At 40.1% G+C, this 20,253-nt stretch overlaps 1 protein-coding gene across 3 annotated transcripts in view; it reads left to right on the forward strand.

Annotated features, from left to right (window-relative positions):
* Nucleotides 1–10,568: 10,568 nt before the first annotated feature.
* FipoQ (F-box/LRR-repeat protein FipoQ) overlaps nucleotides 10,569–20,253 on the forward strand; it is a 61,685-nt gene continuing 52,000 nt past the window's right edge. The window contains exon 1 of one of the 3 annotated variants that reach the window (XM_065236696.1): nucleotides 10,569–10,637. In XM_065236696.1, the coding sequence (XP_065092768.1) occupies nucleotides 10,584–10,637 (54 nt within the window). In that variant the 5' untranslated portion in view covers nucleotides 10,569–10,583. Of the gene's footprint in view, nucleotides 10,638–11,131; nucleotides 11,252–12,367; nucleotides 12,548–20,253 lie in introns of those variants that run through there. The other 2 variants (XM_065236693.1, XM_065236691.1) reach the window with 2 other exon arrangements.

Raw genomic sequence — 20,253 nt, forward strand, 5'->3', positions numbered from 1 at the left:
TGGATGGGAAAATGTATCACCTAGTTCTTTTGTCATTTCGTAAACAACATTCCTTTAAATTGAAATGAAAACTTAAGAATGGGTAATACTACTTATTATAAAAATCCTAAAAATAATTTAAAATGTACAAGCATAAGTAAAGGTTTGGTGACAATTGGTTTTCTTTGGTACACACTAAACCAGGCCTTCGCTTTTCGGTAATTTTTGAACTACGGAACTTTTCGGTATAAGTTTATCAATTAACAATCGGTTAACAATTTTGAAATTTATTACGAAATTGTACGGATCTAGTTAAAACCATTCAATGATAATGTGTCGATTTTATTGATTTCTTACAAGTAAGGGGCTGTTCATAAACTACGTAGATATTAGGGGGAGGGGGGCAATCATCCACGGCCCATACAATTTTTTTTAATAGGCAATTGTCTACACAGGGGAAGGGGGATTCAAGAATCCCAAAAAAAACTGTCTACGTAGTTAATGAACAGCCCCTAATGGTAATTTGAAATTACCGACTTATGCCTTGTTCAGACTGGAGAGTTATAACATGTTATAACGGTTGTCAAATAATTGCAACACAGAAACCACCATCAAGATAGTGCTATAACATGTTATAACTCTGTAGTCTGAACGTACTATTAGGTGATACGAATTCAGTGTGTTGTTAGTATTTTATATATGTCCAGCAACGACGTTTCTGTTTTGACCCGAGTGCAAACATTAACGGGTAGGGGAAGACTTCCCCTACACGATGGATAAGTTGATTTGTGTAGGGGTGCCTTGAGTTGCTAGAAATCGACGAGAGAATTCATTGTTTACAAAAGCTGTTACGCCCTAATTCCAGCTCTATCTAGATTTGTTCTAAACTCTCAACATTCGAAATTCTATGTACTTCGGTAGTACTGTACCAGGGAGGCAATTTCAAAATCATCTTCAGAACTTTGTTCTTAATCCTTTGAAGTTCTTTTTTCCTGGTAGTGCAAGATCTAGACCATATTGGCACAGTATAAAGCAGGACCGGTCTAAAAACTTATTTAAATATTAGAAGTTTATTCTTTAGGCAAAGTATGCATTTTCTGTTTATAAAAGGATACAAACATCTTATATATTTATTACATCAATGTGATCTTTCAACACAACCACTTTCAATAGGATTACAATCTAAATATGTGGACCTCATATCGGCTCTTAATCATGCGAACAGTATAATACAGGTTTTTAAGGAGAGACGAGCTGACGCTGAAGCAAAATTTGCTGAAATGTTTAATGCAACCTCAAAGCTGCATATGTCTGTTTTTGAATGCGCAGTTACGACTACATCCACGTGCATGCAAGCAAACAATACGTGCAAATCAATCAGTAGAAACATCAGAGGAATACTATCGAAGAGCAGTTTTCATTCCATGACTCGATGGGTTGATCCAAAACATGATGGGACGTTTCACAAAAAATAATGAAATCCTTCCGGTGTTCCAAATATTGTTGCCTGGTTTTACAGATATTGGAGAGTCATCCCAACTTGACAAACTTAACTGTTATCTCTGTGATTTCACCAGCGTGGTTGCCAGAGTTGCGACCTATCACAATCACGATCGCCAAACAGTTGATGGTAGTAACGCTTTGTACATTCCTATCAATGTGCTCGTCGAAGCTGACCATCCATCAAGTTGACGAAAGAAGTAAAAAGCAACTGGTGAATGTCCTCTTCTGTTGTGATCCATCACCGATCTGGTCATTCCCGACAATCACGATACTCATCTGTGCTCGTTTTGAAGCAGTTGCTGCTTTGTTTGCTTATTTGAGTGTGTTGGTGAGTGAGTCCAACAGTTTCCGTTTCATGTTGCCTGCTTTGTTTGTAACTCACACAGTCGCACCTGCCGAGACGAACTTGGAATGCGTAGGCATTGTTTTCATTTTCTTCTGTCGCTTCGCTTTTTCTCATCATCGTACTGTTGTGATTTTCATAATCAGCAGCGAGTGTAACGTTTTGCTTGTGAGCAGCGACCATTACTGGTGATTGTTGTTTGCCATAGCTCTAACTCTCAGAGCGTGACAAAATGATCTGTCAGCGATAGTCGGTTGATGCGAAGACGAGTGTCACGTGAGTGTCATGATATTTTGCATCACTGGCTGGTTTCAGGTAAAGGTGGAATACGAGCTCTGGTGCCGGACATCCATAAATATTAACAAGAATTTTGAAACATTTGGGCTGCTTGATAAATGTGACTCGACGTATTTTCCAACAATCAATGTTTTGTTGAAGATTTTGTTGACACTACCGGTCACTACAGCCAGTGTGGAAAGATCTTTCTCCACACTGAAACGAATTAAAACTAATGGGAAACCAGCGACTTTCGGGCTTGGCTATAATATCAATTAACTGCTTAGAGTAAAGCTAGAAGATTACTTTTTATAATAACCAGGTATAATGTCCAGGATATGGCTCTACGTTGTGTTTAATTTGTTGCTCAGATTTTTGGACAGCAGTTTGGAGATCGGCAACTGATTCAAATGAAGTAAAAGAATACATTTCTCATTCACTATTTATTACCTCTTTCAGGCAGCACCCTGATCGGAAGTCAAATTCAAACTTAATCTAATTACATTAAATATTTGCATTTATATAGCTAACTGGAACAATACAAAATATCACAGAATAATGATCAATTCAAAACAAAACAAAAATACAGTGATGCTAAAACAAAAACTTAAAAACATACAGAATGATGAAGGCAACAATATTCGCTGTTCGTGTTTCGTGTGGATCACATTGCTATCACTGCATCGAGGGATGTTTGTTATTTACCGCCTTCATAAATTTAAATGAATTAGGATCCGGTGCCGGTGATTTTACGATTCAACACCATTGAAATCTTAAAATAATTATGTTTTAAAAAATATGTAACAAATTTTTGTCTTTCTTAACAGAATGCAAATATTGATCATCATTACCAACAGAAAACAATTAAAACTACAAATATTTTCTTGAATTTCATACATTTGTTTAACTTTTCTCATAACTGCGTATTAAAGAGTTTGAAAAATTATTATTTGACATTCTGATGGTTCATTAAAAATTCCGATCGAAGATTAAAACGAATTAACGAAAAAAAAAAAAAAAATTACGACACATGATTTTGAACGATTTTGGTTAGGGTAAAAAAAACAGTGTATCAATCGATGTTCAGTTAGGCGCACATTTTATAAATCATTTAAGTTTTTATGTCATAAAATTAGCTCCCCCCGAAACCAAATGCTGGCTACGGGCCTGCGCTAAACACACTTTATTTCGCTGATCCGTGTTTCTTGTGAGGGGAAATTGAGGCAAGTAATATTGACTTTAATACATTGAGGTTTCAAACGTATTGCCATTAATGTTGTCAATATTCGCATATTAATGATATTGATAGCAACATTGACTGTTTTTTGACAATATATTCTGAGTATTGACAAAGTGAATTCAAAATCAGCTTTTCGTCAATACTTGTCATCAATCAGCATCGTCAATATCACCTTTTCAATAATATTGTCAGTATGTCAATTTATTGTCAATATATTGACATGTGTAATGGGCGCTTAAACCTACATTCGCAATCGGTTAGAGGAGAATTTCCCCTACCTGTTCATGTTGTTGATTTTCGTTGGCGGACTTCGGTTCGCGACAAAATGGCCTTACTAGGTTTGTTTACAAAATGGAGATGAGGCCTTTTCAATTGTTGGTCTTGATATCTGAGTTCCCTGGACTGTTAACAATCATAATATCGAACCTTTAAAATGCTTGTCAATGCTGTGATACCGTTAGACCAATAAAACTTTACAAGCTCGGAATAAATTTTCCCATTTTTTTTAATTTTCCACACATTTCAAACATTTACCGAACAGTTCCGCAATTCATAAATCCGGTAAAACCTTACCTTAGTGTGTAGAATAGAATAATTTTAAAATTCACTTATATCGCTCTAAGTTTGCTTCTACATTTCCAAATGTTCAAAGCAATTTAATGTGTTGTTGCTATGGCAATGATCAAAATGTATTTTGTTGTTAAGATAAGTTTTACAGCATATCCAGAAAGATATGAATATGTGCAAGACAAAAACGCCAATTTCATCAGAACAATAACAGGCTCGTTGATCATTGTCATGACAACCCAAGGGGTAATCAACTCTGCACACTGTGCCGAAACACATCACGGCACACTAATCGGCACGTTAGGGCACACATTGACAAGAATGACACAGAATATAATATAAAACGCCATCACTGGTTTTTTGCTGACGACTTTCCAATAGTTGCTAAGGTTTCACACTTTGTTGACATTCGCTGATATTTGCTTCAGGATGAAATTGATAAATCCATCGGACTAGACGATCAGATTCCGGATTAGAAGTCAAACCTTTAGGACTTTGCTCGCCAGTACTTCGTCTAATTACCTGCAAGAGTTTTTAAAATGTGGTGATAAATAGCAGCGCCAAGATCATAATCGGCAATAACGGCAATAGCTAGGTCACCCTCAGGCTCATCCCCTTTTGCAATCAACCAACGTGATTGCAACAGCTGCTTGGCGTTTCTGGCAGCGACAATATCGGTAATCACGGTTTACATGGGTCAATTCCACAGACAAGGTGGCCAGATACATGGCGTTGTGGAGAAACAATTGTTACGCGCTTTACAGATATGACTCCACGTTTGAGCACACCCCTTTATCTTCGGATCGAACATTGTTTTGACATGCACATCTTCATATGAACAAAAGTGTTTTTCTAACTGCACACATTGTAAACGTTTCTTCTGATCAAATAGAAGAGTAAATTCAATTCCTCGCGATTTAATAAAGCTTTAAAAAAAAAGATTCCTCGCGAGTGTTTATTATTTCACCGTAAAATCCATTCCGATTCATTCGCTGGTTCTCCCATCAGGTTATAGGCCCAGCCAAATCGGTACGGTAAACGGTGGAAGTGATTGGGCTGATCTGCTGAATGTTCTGGCTCAGTGATTTGGATCGAGGTTATGTCTCCCGCTGTGTAAGCGAAGAGCTCGCGAAAGATAATTAATCGGACTAGTGCGAAAATGGTTGACGCGAAATTTTCCATTCCGAAACTAAATGGTCAGAATTGGAAAACGTGGAAAGTGCGCGTAGAAATGCTACTTTGCCGGGAAGACTTGTGACATGTTGTCACTGAAGAGTTGCCGGCGAAGACGCTCGTGATGACGCTTGGAAGAAGGATGACAGAAAGGCCAAAGCAGCGATCGTTCTGTTGTTGGAAGACAGCCAGCTCCCGCTGGTGAAGCATTGTTTGTTCGCCCGTGATGTATTCGCTGCTTTGAAGGCCTATCATCAGAAAACGAGCTACTCAGTACGCGTTTCGAGTCTAAAGAAGCTGTGTTCAGTGATTCTTTCGGATCGCGGTAATTTAGAGCATCACCCCAGTGAAATCGACGAGCTATTCGATCGTCTGGACGCGGCGGGTACGGAGCTCGACAAAGATACAAAGATTTGTATGCTTATGCGAAGCTTCCCACCGTCGTACGATCCGACTGTCTCTGCTTTGGATAGCCGTTCAGACGACGACATCTCCATGGACGTGGTTAAGTTCAAGCTAATGGATGAGTACCACCGGCGTTTGGAGAGAGACGGTTCCTCTGTTGAAACGGAGAAGGCGATGCGTTCTACCGAAGGTAACGGAGTGAAAGAAACCCCAATCTGTCACTACTACAAAACTCCGGGCCATCTGCGCCGGAACTGCAGGAAGTTTCTCGCGTCTCAGAGAGCGGAAGGCTCCAGGAAGGATGATGTGAAAGCGAAGACTGCTAAAAGCGATGAAAAGGAGGTTGCTGTGCGGTGGATCCTCTACCTGGATCATCGACAGCGGTGCGAGCACCCACATGACTGGAGACAGGTCATTCTTCAGTGAGCTGAAGGAATTCACGGCTGGTTGGATAACCCTGGCGAATGGTGAGAAGACCCAGATTTTGGGTGAAGGATGTGGTGTGCTTTACGGCGTGGATAATGAGGAAGAAAGTGTGAAGATTGATATGAAAGAGGTGAAGTTCGTGCCGGGATTAGCGACGAGCTTGATTTCCGTCGGGCGTTTAGTTCAGAATAACCTGAAAGTGGTTTTTGAGAAGAATGGTTGCAAGATTTGCGATACCAACAGAACCGTTGGGGCGACTGGGACTCGCTGCGGTGGCTTGTACCAACTTCGGCTTTGGCATTCTTCGATGAGTGCGACGGCTGGACAGCATCTAGAGAACTGCAAGCACCAGTGGCATCGGCGTTTGGGTCACCGTGCCTGGGCGGCTGCTGAGCGTTTGATGAAGGAGGAGCTAGCAACCGGTTTCAAGGTAAGCAACTGCGGCATGAAAATTGTTTGCGAATGTTGTATGGAGGGGAAGTCTGCACGTACTCCCTTCGCGCCGATTGTTGATCGAAAATCGACACAAATCCTTGATATCGTGCATACAGAACTCTGTAGTCCTATGAAAAATGACACTCCTCGAGGTAACCGCTATGTCATGCATATTATTGACGATTATAGCCGGTTTACCGTTACGTACTTGCTCAAAGCTAAGTCAGAAGCTGCATCTAATATCAAGGATTATGTGAGATGGGTCGAAAATCTTACCGGGCGTAAGCCGCGTGTGGTAAGATCAGACGGTGGTGGTGAATTCGATAACGATGAGTTGCGAAAGTTTTATAAGGAGGAAGGAATAAAACCACAATTTACCACTTCGTATTCTCCACAGTCCAATGGCGTGGCTGAGCGGAAGAATCGCTCAATCACTGAGATGGCAACATGCATGCTGATCGATGCAAAGCTGGAGAAGCGGTACTGGGGTGAAGCCGTGCTCACTGCTACGTACCTTCAGAATCGACTTCCTTCCAGGACAATCCATAAGACACCCTTGAACTCTGGTGGGGCCGCATTTGGACGATTATGTGCTTGACTTTGCTGAGGGTATAGCTGCGTGTGCCGTAGAAGAGCCGACAGACATTAGTGAAGCTAAAGAAAAGCGTGTGTGGCGGGAGGCCATGCAAGATGAACTAGAATCGCATTGACGTATCGGTACTTGGGAGCTAGTGGAGCTACCCAAGAGTAAGAAGGTTATAGGCTAAAAATGGGTCTATAAAGTGAAGAAGGATGAACTGGAACGAGCTGTGAAGTGCAAAGCCAGAATAGTGGCGCAAGGTTATGCGCAGAAGTTCGGAGTAGACTTTAATGAGGTGTTTGCTCCAGTGACGTATCAGGCAACTTTCCGTACGTTTCTTGTGGTAGCTGCAAAGCAGAAGATGACCGTTTGGCACGTGGATGTAAAAACTGCGTACCTAAACGGAGAACTCGACGAAGCACTCTACATGCGCCAGCCACCGGGCTATGAAGTACCGGGCCAGGAGGAGCTGATATGTCACCTGAAGCGTAGCATCTATGGGCTGCGCCAGGTTGCGTGGTGCTGGAATAATATTCAATTTTTACACTGAAAAAAAACCGTTCCGGTATTCGTGAACAACAAATCACGAAAGCATGAACTGCTAGTTCATTTGAATTCATGACTTAGCTCTTGTAAACGTGATGGAGTAAATAACATTTTCATGAAATAAATCCCAAATCCATGAACATAAGTCACGCCTGTTCAGCGCGACCATCGATTTCATGCAGGTTTACCCGCATCCCAAACTGGCAACAGGTATCTGCCCAGCAGATGGAATGAACACACTTTCAGTCGAGTTTTCAGCTCAACAAATCAACACCACCTTCGACTTCCATCGGAGCGGCGGGAGCAAGAACACCGGATGCGTTCGGGGATTCTTTTTCTTCGAGGACGGCCAGTATGATGACATGTACCAGCTAAAGAGCCTGAATTTATAAAGAGACGATATGTCAAAATTGGAACAATCGATTATCTGTCAAAGTCATAGGAAAAGTCATTCCAATCGAGCAGAAGACCTGTCAAATGGATAAGATGTCGCCTCTTTATAAATTCAGGCTCTTTAGTACCAGCCACTGCTATTGACCAATGCACGGAATGAACTGCATGAACAAATTTGACGTTTGAGCGGTGCCGTGTTTACTAAAAATGAAAACATAAATAATACTCGCGTAACATTTTAAAATGGCCTATCAACTTATGTATACATAATTTATTAGGCATTTTTCCCGCGAACCGAAGTACGCCCATGCAAACCAACAACACCATCGGGTAGGGTAAATTCTCTTCTTCCCGATAGTGGTCTGGTTTCCGTGAGTGTTCTTCGGTTCGCGAGAAAAGGGCCTAACAAGTTGTTTATAAAAGTTGCATCATGTGTTAATTTGTAATTGTAGCTTCTTTATTAACATGAATTGGAGCACGACCTGTAGAAGATCCTTATGTTTTAACAGGACAAATTTTAACAGTTTTATATTTTTCTTATTTTTTAATTAATCCTTTATTAACTAAATATTGAGATAAATTATTAAATTAATTAATAAGCTTTTATAGCATATGTCTTGAAAACATAAGAAAGAAGTAAATCCTTCTATTAATTTTTTTTTATACTAAAAAATATTCATTAAAATAATAAAGATAAAATAAAAATTTTTAAACCGCTCATAAGTCAAATTTTTTCGTGAGTTCATTCCGTGCCGGGTCACCAATCTGATGATACGGCTCAGCTCACTCAATAATAATCGAGACACTATTCTCGACGGATCCGAGCACTATGGACGAGTGCACCGATGGATTTGAATTCACTCACTCGTGAAAAAGTGACACAAGCTGCGGGCAGTGTTTACTTATCATGAACACTAAATGTTAATGAATAATGAATAATGAACGTTTAGTGTTCATGATTAATAAACATTGCCCGCAGCTTGTGTCACTTTTTCTCGAGTGAGTGAACTCAAATTCATCGGTGCGCTCGTACATAAGGATAAAATCAAAAACAACTGAAAATGACAGCTGCAGCATTGCATGTGATCCAAGTTCACGATTTCAGGAACGAAAATCACAATTATGTAAGTGCTAGTGTCTTTGTTTCGAGTATTTTTTAGATTATCGTGGTTTTTTGTTTAGTGTAGAAAATAATGGCAGGTAGTGTTCGTGAGTGTTGTGCAGTTTTCTCCGTTGTCAAACTCCCTAGTAGGCAGAGTTAGGACAGCTTACTGTAGAACGCAACAATCCACCCCACCGAAAATTGCAAAAACCCGCCACCAGATGGACAAACAACTGCCTGTTCGGAGGCCATGGGGGGTGGCGATAGAGATGGCCATTTTGAATGGAGGATAACGGGCACGACAAACTGGCGATGAACGACGAATGGCCCGGGTCACTGGCCGACAGTCTGGAGCAGTGATCCAATGACTCACTCAACTTTGAAATTAATAAGCACTGATCGTAAGACCACCAGCGAAACCGGTTCATCAAGCAAGCAAGCTAGCTAAATTTACGCAAGTAATAAAAGTGTGAGGAGAGAGTCAAGGACAGCAGGACCCCGCTGTATTTAGTACAGATCACCTGTACGCAGTGAAGTTCCGGTAGACGTACCGGAAGGTTACACCGTCATTGCCTGCCGGCCCGAGTTCGTCACCAACTCATAGGTCCAGGAAGTGTAACCTGGTGCTCGTCATAGCCACCCCGTACAGCAAGCGCGCGAACGAGGTACACGACGAGGAAGAGGAGAGGAAGCGGTCGACGATCGAAGACACGTGTTTATCTAACATCTAATACGACAGAAGACGTTTTTGCCGCCGAGTTATTTACGAAAGAGAGAGTCGTTGAAGAGAATCGATCAATTTGTCTATTTGAAAAGTGACGCGGGATATGTGGAAGTACATCTAGAACACTAAGTTGGGACGTAATATATCCAAAAAAGAAAAAGCGTTACTACACAACCATGTATCGTGGCCAACTGGTCCATAAAACGGATAAATAGAATCCAAGACATGAAACTTTGCGTCAGTTGTCATGAACAACAATTTTAAAATTTACGCTTTCTTCACTTCATTCACCCTCTACAAAATTAGAGGTGCAGATAAATTCATACAGAATAACTTGCATTCAAAAGCTGGTCTATAATGCATGCCAGCAGCGTTGGAAAAGTTCACGATATTTCACGAAGTTCACCAAGGGAAAAGTTCACGAGTCATAGTGAGTTTTCGTGAACGTTTCCAACGCTGCATTTTCTACTGATGCTGATTTCAATATTTTTCGGCAATATCCGTAATACGGCGACAACGTCTCAAATTTCAAGCCCAAGACGTGTGAAATCGTCACCGTTTTCTCAGTGACGCCACCCTTCAACCACCACATCGGTTGTCCGGCCGAAGGGAGCACCACTCCAAATTGCATAACTAGATTCTCTGACTCCCACATGCCATTCCCCATCGCTCTGCTTTCCTCAAACAGAGAAAAATTAAGATCGTTTGTTGTGTTCGACCGGGAAGACCACGTTCGTCTACTACTGCAACATAGCAGACGGGTGACAGTATTTTGGCGTACTTTCCATAGGTGAAAGTGTGAAAGTATCGAGCCTGAACATTTTCCGTTTCTAAAGGTAGCAGAAAGACGATTGAAACTAGCAAAACGTCCATCATCGTTGATCGAAGGAGATGCACTCGTACCAGGATCATCCACACCGCAACAGCTTCGGCTACCAACAACAAGTGAGGAATAGAAATATTTTGCATTTTTTCGTCTATAAATCCAACGGCAATTAATCAAATATTTTTGTGGTCGCCAAGTTTCGATCAGCTGATCAGGCATAAGGATTTGAAACTTGAAACAAAATGCAACTATACCTCTGTATAGTGCAGTTGGTACGACCAAGCGGTTGTCGAACAGTGGCGATGATTAGGTTGCAGTGTGATCGCAGGTGAAATAAAATTCTAAATAAAATAATTTATTAATAAAATTCGAACATCTATTGCCGCTAACAACGCTGCATTGGTTAGAAAAAAATGCTGCAAAATAGAGTCGCACTATTGAGAGTAACCGGGCACGGGTGGAAGAAATCGTTTCTGCTAACCGAACGGAAAATGATGATCAAATTAGTGCCAGTTATACTTGCGTGCGGATCAGTTTCTTTGGAAAAGTGGTCCCTCCGTTTCAAACCGTGTGAAAAAATTAATTATTTGTGAGAGATTCAAGTGTACCTATCGACAACTACTTAGTGATGACTACCTTCAAGCAGCGACAGAGTATAGCAAACATGTTGCTCGGGACCAATGTCAACGCTGATGATGACCCGGACCATAAGGTTGTTTTCAGATCTAATTGTGTAAGTAGGAAATATTGCATATGCAAGTGATGATGATGGCGATGAAGAATTTAAAATCCATCAGTTAGATAACATCATTGTGGATAGAGTAAGAACAACAAGTGAAATAGTTCATTTAAAAGAGTGGAAGGGCATTTTTCTGCTACAACTGCTGATCTACACACTTAGATTTTTTGCCGGAACTATCCAGTGGGGTCAGTAGCGGAATAGGTCTTGGCGTATTTTTAAGGATTTTGGTTAGTTTCCAAAAGGGGTTTGCACAATCTGGGAGAGAGCGGATCCTGTTAGCAAAGTTCTGATTTCTGAGGTCCACAATCCTAGCTTAGATGGTTTTTGTTAGGCGATTACAGTGGGTCTTCAAGACAGGCAAGCCAGGACGCTGGTATTGCCTTCGAATGGAGTGACGGAGTCTAATGAGATTTTAGGTAATTCTATCAAGGTTCAGAGCATTGCTCACCTGTCTCGATACTGACACAGTGTTGGAACTGATTTGTGCATTTACCATGCAGATTTATTTTAAAACAACTTTATCATCGACCAATTTTTGCAGTGTACATTAGGGATGGTCCATTAATTATGTCACGCAAATTTGGCCCATTTTCAACCCCTCCTCCCCCCTTTGTCACATTTTTTGTATGGATCTTAATTTTATATTCTATGGCTCGTCACAGTTTCCAAAACCCCCCTTCCCCCTAAAAGTGTGACATAATTAATGGACGATCCCTTATGTGATGTCTTTATAATATCCATTAATGTATCTATGATAATCTTGTTTGTTTTCAATTATATTTCCTAAACACACTCAGCTTGTTTCATCTCAGATTCTGATATGCTCGTGTTGTCCGTATAATCTCCTCTCAGAGTCAAGAACGCTAACATAAATTTGGATCGCTTCTCTCGTATAATGTCGCTTTTCCCGAATCGATGAAAACAGTGCCAACGTCATCATCTACCCCACACGGTCTAACGAAAAACTAATCCCGATACTAATTCACACATTGACACGAACATAAATACGGGTAGAAATTCGACACCGCCGACAAATGCCGATCGCTCGCACGCTGTGAAAGTGCAGATCATTAACGTTAAGTAAAGCGATCTTGCCGTACAATCCTCTCGTCACCTTCGCGAGTGCTAACTGTGGAGACTATTCATTTCGATCTCATTAGCAAAATGAGTGATTACGACCAGACATTTTTTGAAAGAACAGCTGACCGAAAAGGTACCCAAGGTAACCTAATAATAATGGATGCTTTGCTTAAAACTCCTATTAAACTAAGGAAACGGCCATCGCAGGTATTTGTTCGTGTTTTCCGCGTTTCCTCAATTTCCCAAGTGTCAATTTGTACCAAAATCACTTAATGTGGAAAACTACCATTTGCGTCTTCATGCCTATTTTAGGTGACTAACGTTAATGTCTGTGTTCGATCATATTTGAAATCCACTAATGGATCCTGGCGGATAAACTGAGTTTTGGACTCGTTTTGAATGTCAAGCATGTCAAGATCATGTGTCAGGTTCGCAAAGAAACGTGAGCTACAAATCGTCGCCACTGTGCTCTCTGGTTTCATTTGCTTTGCAAATTTCTTGATGAGAGAATAGTAAAACAGTTAGCGCAACGAACGGAAATTACTGCAAAGGCGGCTGCATATTTTCACCACTGCACTCAATTCCATTCAATTTCAGTAGTGGTGATACATATATTATGTCACACCCCTTAGGGGGAGGGGGGTGTAAGATTGTGTGACAGGCAATGCATTAGGTATAGGAAAAACGTGACGAAAGGGTGGAGGTGTGTTAGTCATCACTAAGTTGTTAATTTCTTTTAATTTAGCTTAACATAATTAAAGTTAGGCGTGATTGATCGATCGGTAGAATACCTTTTTTACTGTTATAGTATTAGTTAGCCAGTAATACCCACCACAATTGAAAAGATGATTCCACCGGAATCTTTTGATACGTTTAATTTTCATACGGAAATCTCGAATCTCGATTGATAGCAGTGTATTTAAATTCGTAAAACGTGTCACATGAAATTTACGAAGAAAGAAAATTGAACCATAAATTAATGGACGGCTTACCACATTTGCGGCAACGCTGGGATTACTATACTAAATTTATCGAACAAGTGGTCATAGCCATGACGGCATAGGCATGTATGGCAGAAATCCAAAAAAAACAATATTCAAGGGAAGTGAGAAAAATCACAACATTTAAATCTTAAACGTGCAATGCGCAGTAGGCGGGAACTAATGATAATTTTAAATATTGTCAATTTTAAAAGGGGAGGGGGGGGGGAGCGTTAAAATTCCCTAAAAAACAAGAACGCGGAATAAATAATATGCATTGGATTTCTTTTTTTTATTTTATTAGGAGGAAATGTCATTTTGTCAGTAATGTATAATTCATATTGCAGTCTATTACAAAATGATTATGATTGCACATTACATATATTGACTGTACTTTTTCTGAATCTTAATTATCCATTTATTTGGATCAGTTGACTCAACTTCTTCTTTATCATCACCATTACCGGTAACGGTTTCCATATCACTGTCATCGTAAGTTGTAAATTCCCTAGCCTTACTACCACAGACAACCAGACATACCATACTATTCTAATGGTGTGCATCAAACATGCATTTAACGGTATAAAGGCCTGTATAGAGATCGAAGCGAAGTGAAAATTTCATATAAAATTCTCGGTTTTTCACCAGCGTGAAAAAATAAATTAACAAAATTCCACTTCGCTTGAAGCTGACATTTCGAGAAAAGCGTATCTATCAATTTTTTTGAGAGGTGTAAAGGTGTAAACTGATCGATTTCGTTTCACGTGAACTTTGAACTGCGAAAAGAGAAAATTGGAATCTGTCCCACATCCATTTTTTCACAACCTTTTACGCTATCGAAATTTCATGATTTTTCGCTTGCTTCAAATTTCACTTCGCTTCAATCTGTATCAGGGCTTTATGTCTAGAAGAGTAACTCCAGTTGAGCAGCCTTCAGATTTGTGAGTACGAATTAAGTTAGTAACTCTTATGAGTTGATGAGTACACGGAAAACTAATTTCTCTTGCATCCAATGTGAGGTGGGATTTATTACATCCTCTGAATATGTTAAAAATAACAAATGTAATTACTGTTCTTGCCTTGGTCCTTGCAATGAACTGCAGCGTAGATGTTTTTCCAGAATGCATATTTAAAAAAAAAATTAAACCTTCACGGGATGATTTTCTAGCCGCAATGCATTTGGGGTAGCGGCCTCTCACCCCAGCAGGCCTGAGTTCAATCCCAGTCGGCACGGCCGGGATGTTCTGAGGCTTAACATCTCTGATCACGCCTTCCTTCGGAAGGGAAGTAAAGCCGTTGGTCCCCGGTTCATGAGTTGATGGGTCGATGGGTAGGGTCCAGGTGTGGGAGCTGCTTCTCTGGCGTCGGTAGTATTGGTGCTCAGCACGGAAAACAAGTTCGACGGAAAACAAATCAAGGAATAAAATGCATTTGGGGAAACAAACTATGTTCGAAAAATAAACTAACATAAAAATTACAAATTTATTTTAACAACCTTCCGGCGACCACATTACAGAATATGTTCATATCGTGAAACATTGCAAGTTCTGCATACTTTTCATGCAAACCTGTAATAGAATCTTCAATTTCTCGGTTAGGTGTACTGGTTATCAAATTTGTTGGAGATTGTTTACATCAAAGCAATCTGAGGTTGTTGAAATGTCCGTTTAAAGCGAGGGGCTGTCAACTTGAGTATTTTCGATTCATCTACCCGACTTAAAAGGTGTATTTTGTATATTTTCGTATAAATGCATTTTTAAGTTTTGTGTATTTTTGTATTAAAGTATATTAAATTCATTATGAAATGTATTTTTCGTGTACAAAGAATTTTCGAGGTATTTTTCAGTATTTTTATTAGGGTATTTTAGTTTCAGCGTATACGCATTTACGTATTTGTGAGTGTATTTTCCGAAGTCTGTATTTACAGGTCATAAACAGTGTTGTATCCAAGGGGGACGAAAGTCCCAGATTTATTCAAATGTTGCCAAAACTAACTCGAAAGATCGATGAATCGATTCATAGTCGGACAAATCCATTTTATCGATTTTATCGGGTATAATCGAGCTTAAATCTCTAAAAACGGATAATATCTGTTTGTTTATAAGAAAGGAACATCGTGAAATCTCGACCAACAATACAAAAAAGCGAATAAACTATTGTAATCAAAGTTTTAATGCTCTTTCCTCGTGAACCGAGCTTGCCTTGCCAAACCAACAACACCATTAGGAAGGGGAAATTCTTTGCTTTTCGATAGTGATGTTCGATTTGGATAGGTGAGCTTCGATATGCGAGATAAGATCATTACAATTTGTTTAATCCGCCCTTCTGTATTGTTGGTCGAGCTCGAAAATCTTTGTTCTAAAACAAATCTATAGATAGAGCTGGAAGTAGTGCGTAACAGCTTTTGTAAACAATGACTTCTCTCAATGATTACTAGGAATTCAAGGCACGCCCACACAAACCAACATAACCATCATGTAAAGGAAGTCTTCTAGAAATATTAAAAAAAAAAGAGGAACTGCATTCATCTTTGCCTTGGGTATAGTCGCTTCAAGATCACGGACTATGATTTGGACTACCCTGGCATCCGGTTATACGGCATCTATGGTTTGGTCTCGGGTTTGGTCCTCCGTGCAGATATTTTCGTTGCTTCCAGAGTTGGAACTTGAAAAGGGTTTGAAACAATCACAAAAGCAGGTGCTCAGGACGTGACAGTTCACATCACACTACACACTAAAAATAATATCAGCATAATGCTCGATAATTCTAACACATTCAAGATTATCGATGAATAGTGGATGAAATCGGATAATATCGAAAGGCGCGCGTTAATTCATAACGAATCGAATTTTTGACGTAGGACTACGTCTTTGATTTCTATATGGGGGTACACTTTGTGAAAACCGAAAATGGAACATGTAACAAATTAAGAAAGATTTTGAACGTTAAAAACTCAGCTGCCCCTGGTCCAATTTCAATAATTTAATCACCAATCGATCAGAAATATGGCTACGCATCGCATAACAATGCTTCCGAATGTTGATTTTCAACAAGAAACTATTGAAAACTGGTAAATGTCCAGCATTGTCCAAAAGCGTCGATTTAACTAACAAATCCACCAATTACCTACATGCATATGCTGCTTCCCCAGCACAGTCGTCAGAGAGTAGTAAGTAGACGAAACAAGTCGAAGTGGAATTCGCCTCCGATCTTCGAGCGCGTGCGAATAGAAGGATGGAATTGCGTAATATTTTGCACACTCATCGCCATATTCAGAACCAAACTCAAATTCTTCGAGATAACCACCATCCGTCGTCTGGCTCGCCGTGGCGGTGTCTGACGTATCTCCGGTCTTATTTACGAGGTGTGCTAAAGGTGTTCCTGAAAAATGAGATCCGTGATGATGTCACCTATACTAAACACGCCAAGCGTAAGCGGCCATCGATGTCATCTACGTTTTGAAGTGACAGAGACGCACTCTGTTTGGTTTCGGAGGTTAAATCTTCACCAATTTTGGCAACAAAACGGCTCTTTTCAGGGCCACCAAGCTTATTACAGTAAAGAGTAGGAATAGAATTCATCTGCCTGTTTGTCCATATTCAGAACCAACGACCACACAAAATGCTCATGTAATCAAACTAGAAGCAGGGGTACAAATTATTTTGATCAACTTTGAATCGCCACGGCCTGATATTTTCGATGGAAGAAGCAACAATCTAGCATCTAATTCGACGAAGACGGTAGGAAACATTTGTGAAGCCGAGTTATTTACGACAGAGAGTGTCGATGAAGAGAATCGATCAATGTAGATAGGACCTATTGAAAAGTGACGCGAGATTTGATTTCCGTGCTGGACACCAATGCTACCGACGCCAGGGAGGCAGCTCCTACACCTGGACCCTACCTATCGACCCATCAACTCAACCGGGGACCAACGGCTTTACTTCCCATCCGGAGAAAGGCGTGATCAGAGATGTTATGCCTCAGAACATGCCGGTGGCGTCAACTGAGATTGGACCCAGGCCTGCTGGGGTGAAAGGTAATCACGCTAACCACCGGCGCCGATATCTTTCAAGATGATATCACGGCGAATGAGATCGACCTAAATTTGAGTTTAGTCATCTCAGAAATCACATAAAGTGCAGGAACTCAGCGATGAGTAAATTTGCCTCATGTTTTCTCAGGTTTTTCCAGGATTTTCCAGAGAAAAATTCCCGAATTTGAGAAAAGTAAAGATTGGATTCGCTCAGTCTATTGCACACTTAATCTAGCTGGGTAAAATCTCCAACAGCCGAATACCTCGGCATTTACTTTTGCTGATATCTCTGAAAAATATCTGTTTGTTAGCTGATATCTCAGCAAAATGTTATTTGTTAGCTGAGTCTCGGCAATTGTTTTACTGAATCTCAGCAAAATAAATTGCAGAACTACTCGGCTGCTGGAATCTCGGAGAAAAATTTTAAGAGTGTGGTACTACACCGACACTGAATAAAATTTTCGTCAATTTCCTCATTTTCTGGCAGATTTTTTAGGTTTTCCACAGGAAAATCATCGCTGAGTTCCTACACTTTTGGCGATTATGAGTGAACTAAACTCAAATTTGGGTCGTTCTCATTCGCCGTGTACGCAAAAGGAAAAGAGCCAGTGTCGCTGCTTGATAGCAAACTACTCATAATGGGAGGAGTCTTTGTAGCTTTTATACCACTTGGTTGTACATCATTCTGCTTTAACCTGAAAAGATAAAATAGAGCGCTGCTGTATGGCATTAGCTCATTTTCGCTTCAGACGGCGTGGTGAACAGCAATAGCAGCAGTAGGAAGGTGGTGGCTAGTCCACTCCTTCACACCTAACAAGCAACAATTGACTGGTCGTGGCAAAGGAGGAAAAGGTCTGGTAAAGGAGGCGCCAAGCGTCATCGCAAAGTTCTTCGATAACCGCCATCCGTCGACTGGCTCGCCAAGGCGGTGTCAAACGTATCTCCGGTCTGATCTACGAGGTGTGCTGAAGGTGTTCCTAGAAAATGAGGTCCGTAACTAAACACGCCAAGCGTAAGTGGCCATGGATGTCCTCTTCAATAATACGGCCCTTTTCAGGGCCATCAAGCTTACATAAGTAAAGAGTTAGAATAGAATTTATCTGTGCTTGTTTGTCCATATTCAGAACCATAAGCCCCCAACGACCACACAAAATGCTCTCCAGAGTTGTAATCTTGTAACAAAACTTGGTAGCAGGGGTGCAAGTGATTTTGATTGATTATCTTAATCAACTTTCTCTTTGAAAAAATCACTACAAATTTGGTACGCCTACAATTCAAAAACGGAAAGAGTTGAGATAATAGATAATTGATCAATTAAAAGAACTAAATGCTCTTCACATTTATTCCGTCCACTACCGGTGCTACGTCAAGTTTCCGTTCGTGCCCCTAGGCACAGACCCTTCTACTTTTTCAAAACAAATTCGAGAAAATTAAGCAAATTTTATTGAAATTCGTTAAAAGAAATGTAGAACAGATTACTTTCGTCCCCCTCGGTTGTATCACTATTTTCAGTATTAATTCAACTAACGAACCCCAGAACATACTTGTCAATATGCATATTAGTGGCATATGTGGCATAGGCTTATCATTTTCTTAACAATTGAGCACGATATGCAGTTTAGTTTAAAGCGAACCCCACACGTTTCAATATATTGACGCGAAGGGGAATTATTGACAATAATATTGATGATGTAACTACAGAAATATTGTCAATAAAAGCTATCGTGTAGGGTCCACTTAACAGTGCTGCATTATTTCATCAATATCACGTGACAACTGACGTGCTACATTTCTCGATTATCACTGACGAAACCCCTGTTGACGATACAAAATATGATGCGACACGACGTGCGTTGCTTTGCTTCGTCAATACACTTTGACAGACAAAGTAGTCCGGAAAATTGTTTGTTACAGTTTGAGATTGTCGCAGACTGCTATTATTTTTCTTCATTGAGTCACGTGTTTCTCTCATCTTTTCGGTTGTCTTTTTGTTGTGCTTAGTAGTATAGATACTATAGATTCCATAGGTAAGCTGTCAGTTAGTGTAGCCAAACGAGCATGACGTCATCATGGTGTTTTTTGAGGGAGAAGTATTGTAATATTATGAGCACAAAACGCTTTCCACACTCCACATTCCCCTCCCCATGGACATGGAGGTTGACGGTACTGAAGCAAAGGGTTATGTTTAATTCCTTTATATTTGCAACGATGATGATTTCCTATAGTGACACATATCACCTTCTTAATGCTTCAGTATACCTCAAACGATTAATTCTTGGTTGTTAATAGAACTTCCTTGATGCAATCGGCTGCTTCATGCAGACTGAGCAATTCTGATTATAGTATCAGATTTGTTCTGTATACAGAGGAACTGGGAGGGCTTATTAGAAACTTCTCACCAATAAAGTAATGATCTTCTAGTTAATTTTGCATATAATTTTATTAATATTTTATTTTATTTAAGCATATTATTGTTGTTACAGTCAATTAGCATTAGCATACGATACAAGAGATTTAATATTACTTGCTCGTTTTTGCGTAAAATAATCAATATTTATTTTACTCGTAATTACCTTTGAAAGTTTTTTTTTTCTGATTTGGAAAATTTCCCAATTTGGTTAGAAGTTTCGAAGCTAACGCATGTCCACAGGCCTAATAGAAAGATAGACAGAAATAGTGTATCATGAAGAATGGTTGCATACAAGGTTGCTTCCACTCACTAGCTATAGATGAGTGATTTTCGGAGTTTTGAATTCGTTAGATGTTGTAATGGAGCCTGTCATTTTCGCTTTCAGAGTGTCGCAGTCAACGGTTTTATGATTCGTGAGCGCTCGCGATTCGTAGAATCGTTGATTGTGACTGCAAGTGGATCTGGCGGGTTTTGTGTGTCGGACGCT

This window comes from Ochlerotatus camptorhynchus, unplaced genomic scaffold, assembly GCF_037179485.1.
Source record: "Ochlerotatus camptorhynchus isolate MF236.1 unplaced genomic scaffold, CSIRO-AGI_Acam_v1.1 ptg000569l, whole genome shotgun sequence".
Lineage (NCBI taxonomy): Eukaryota > Metazoa > Arthropoda > Insecta > Diptera > Culicidae > Ochlerotatus > Ochlerotatus camptorhynchus.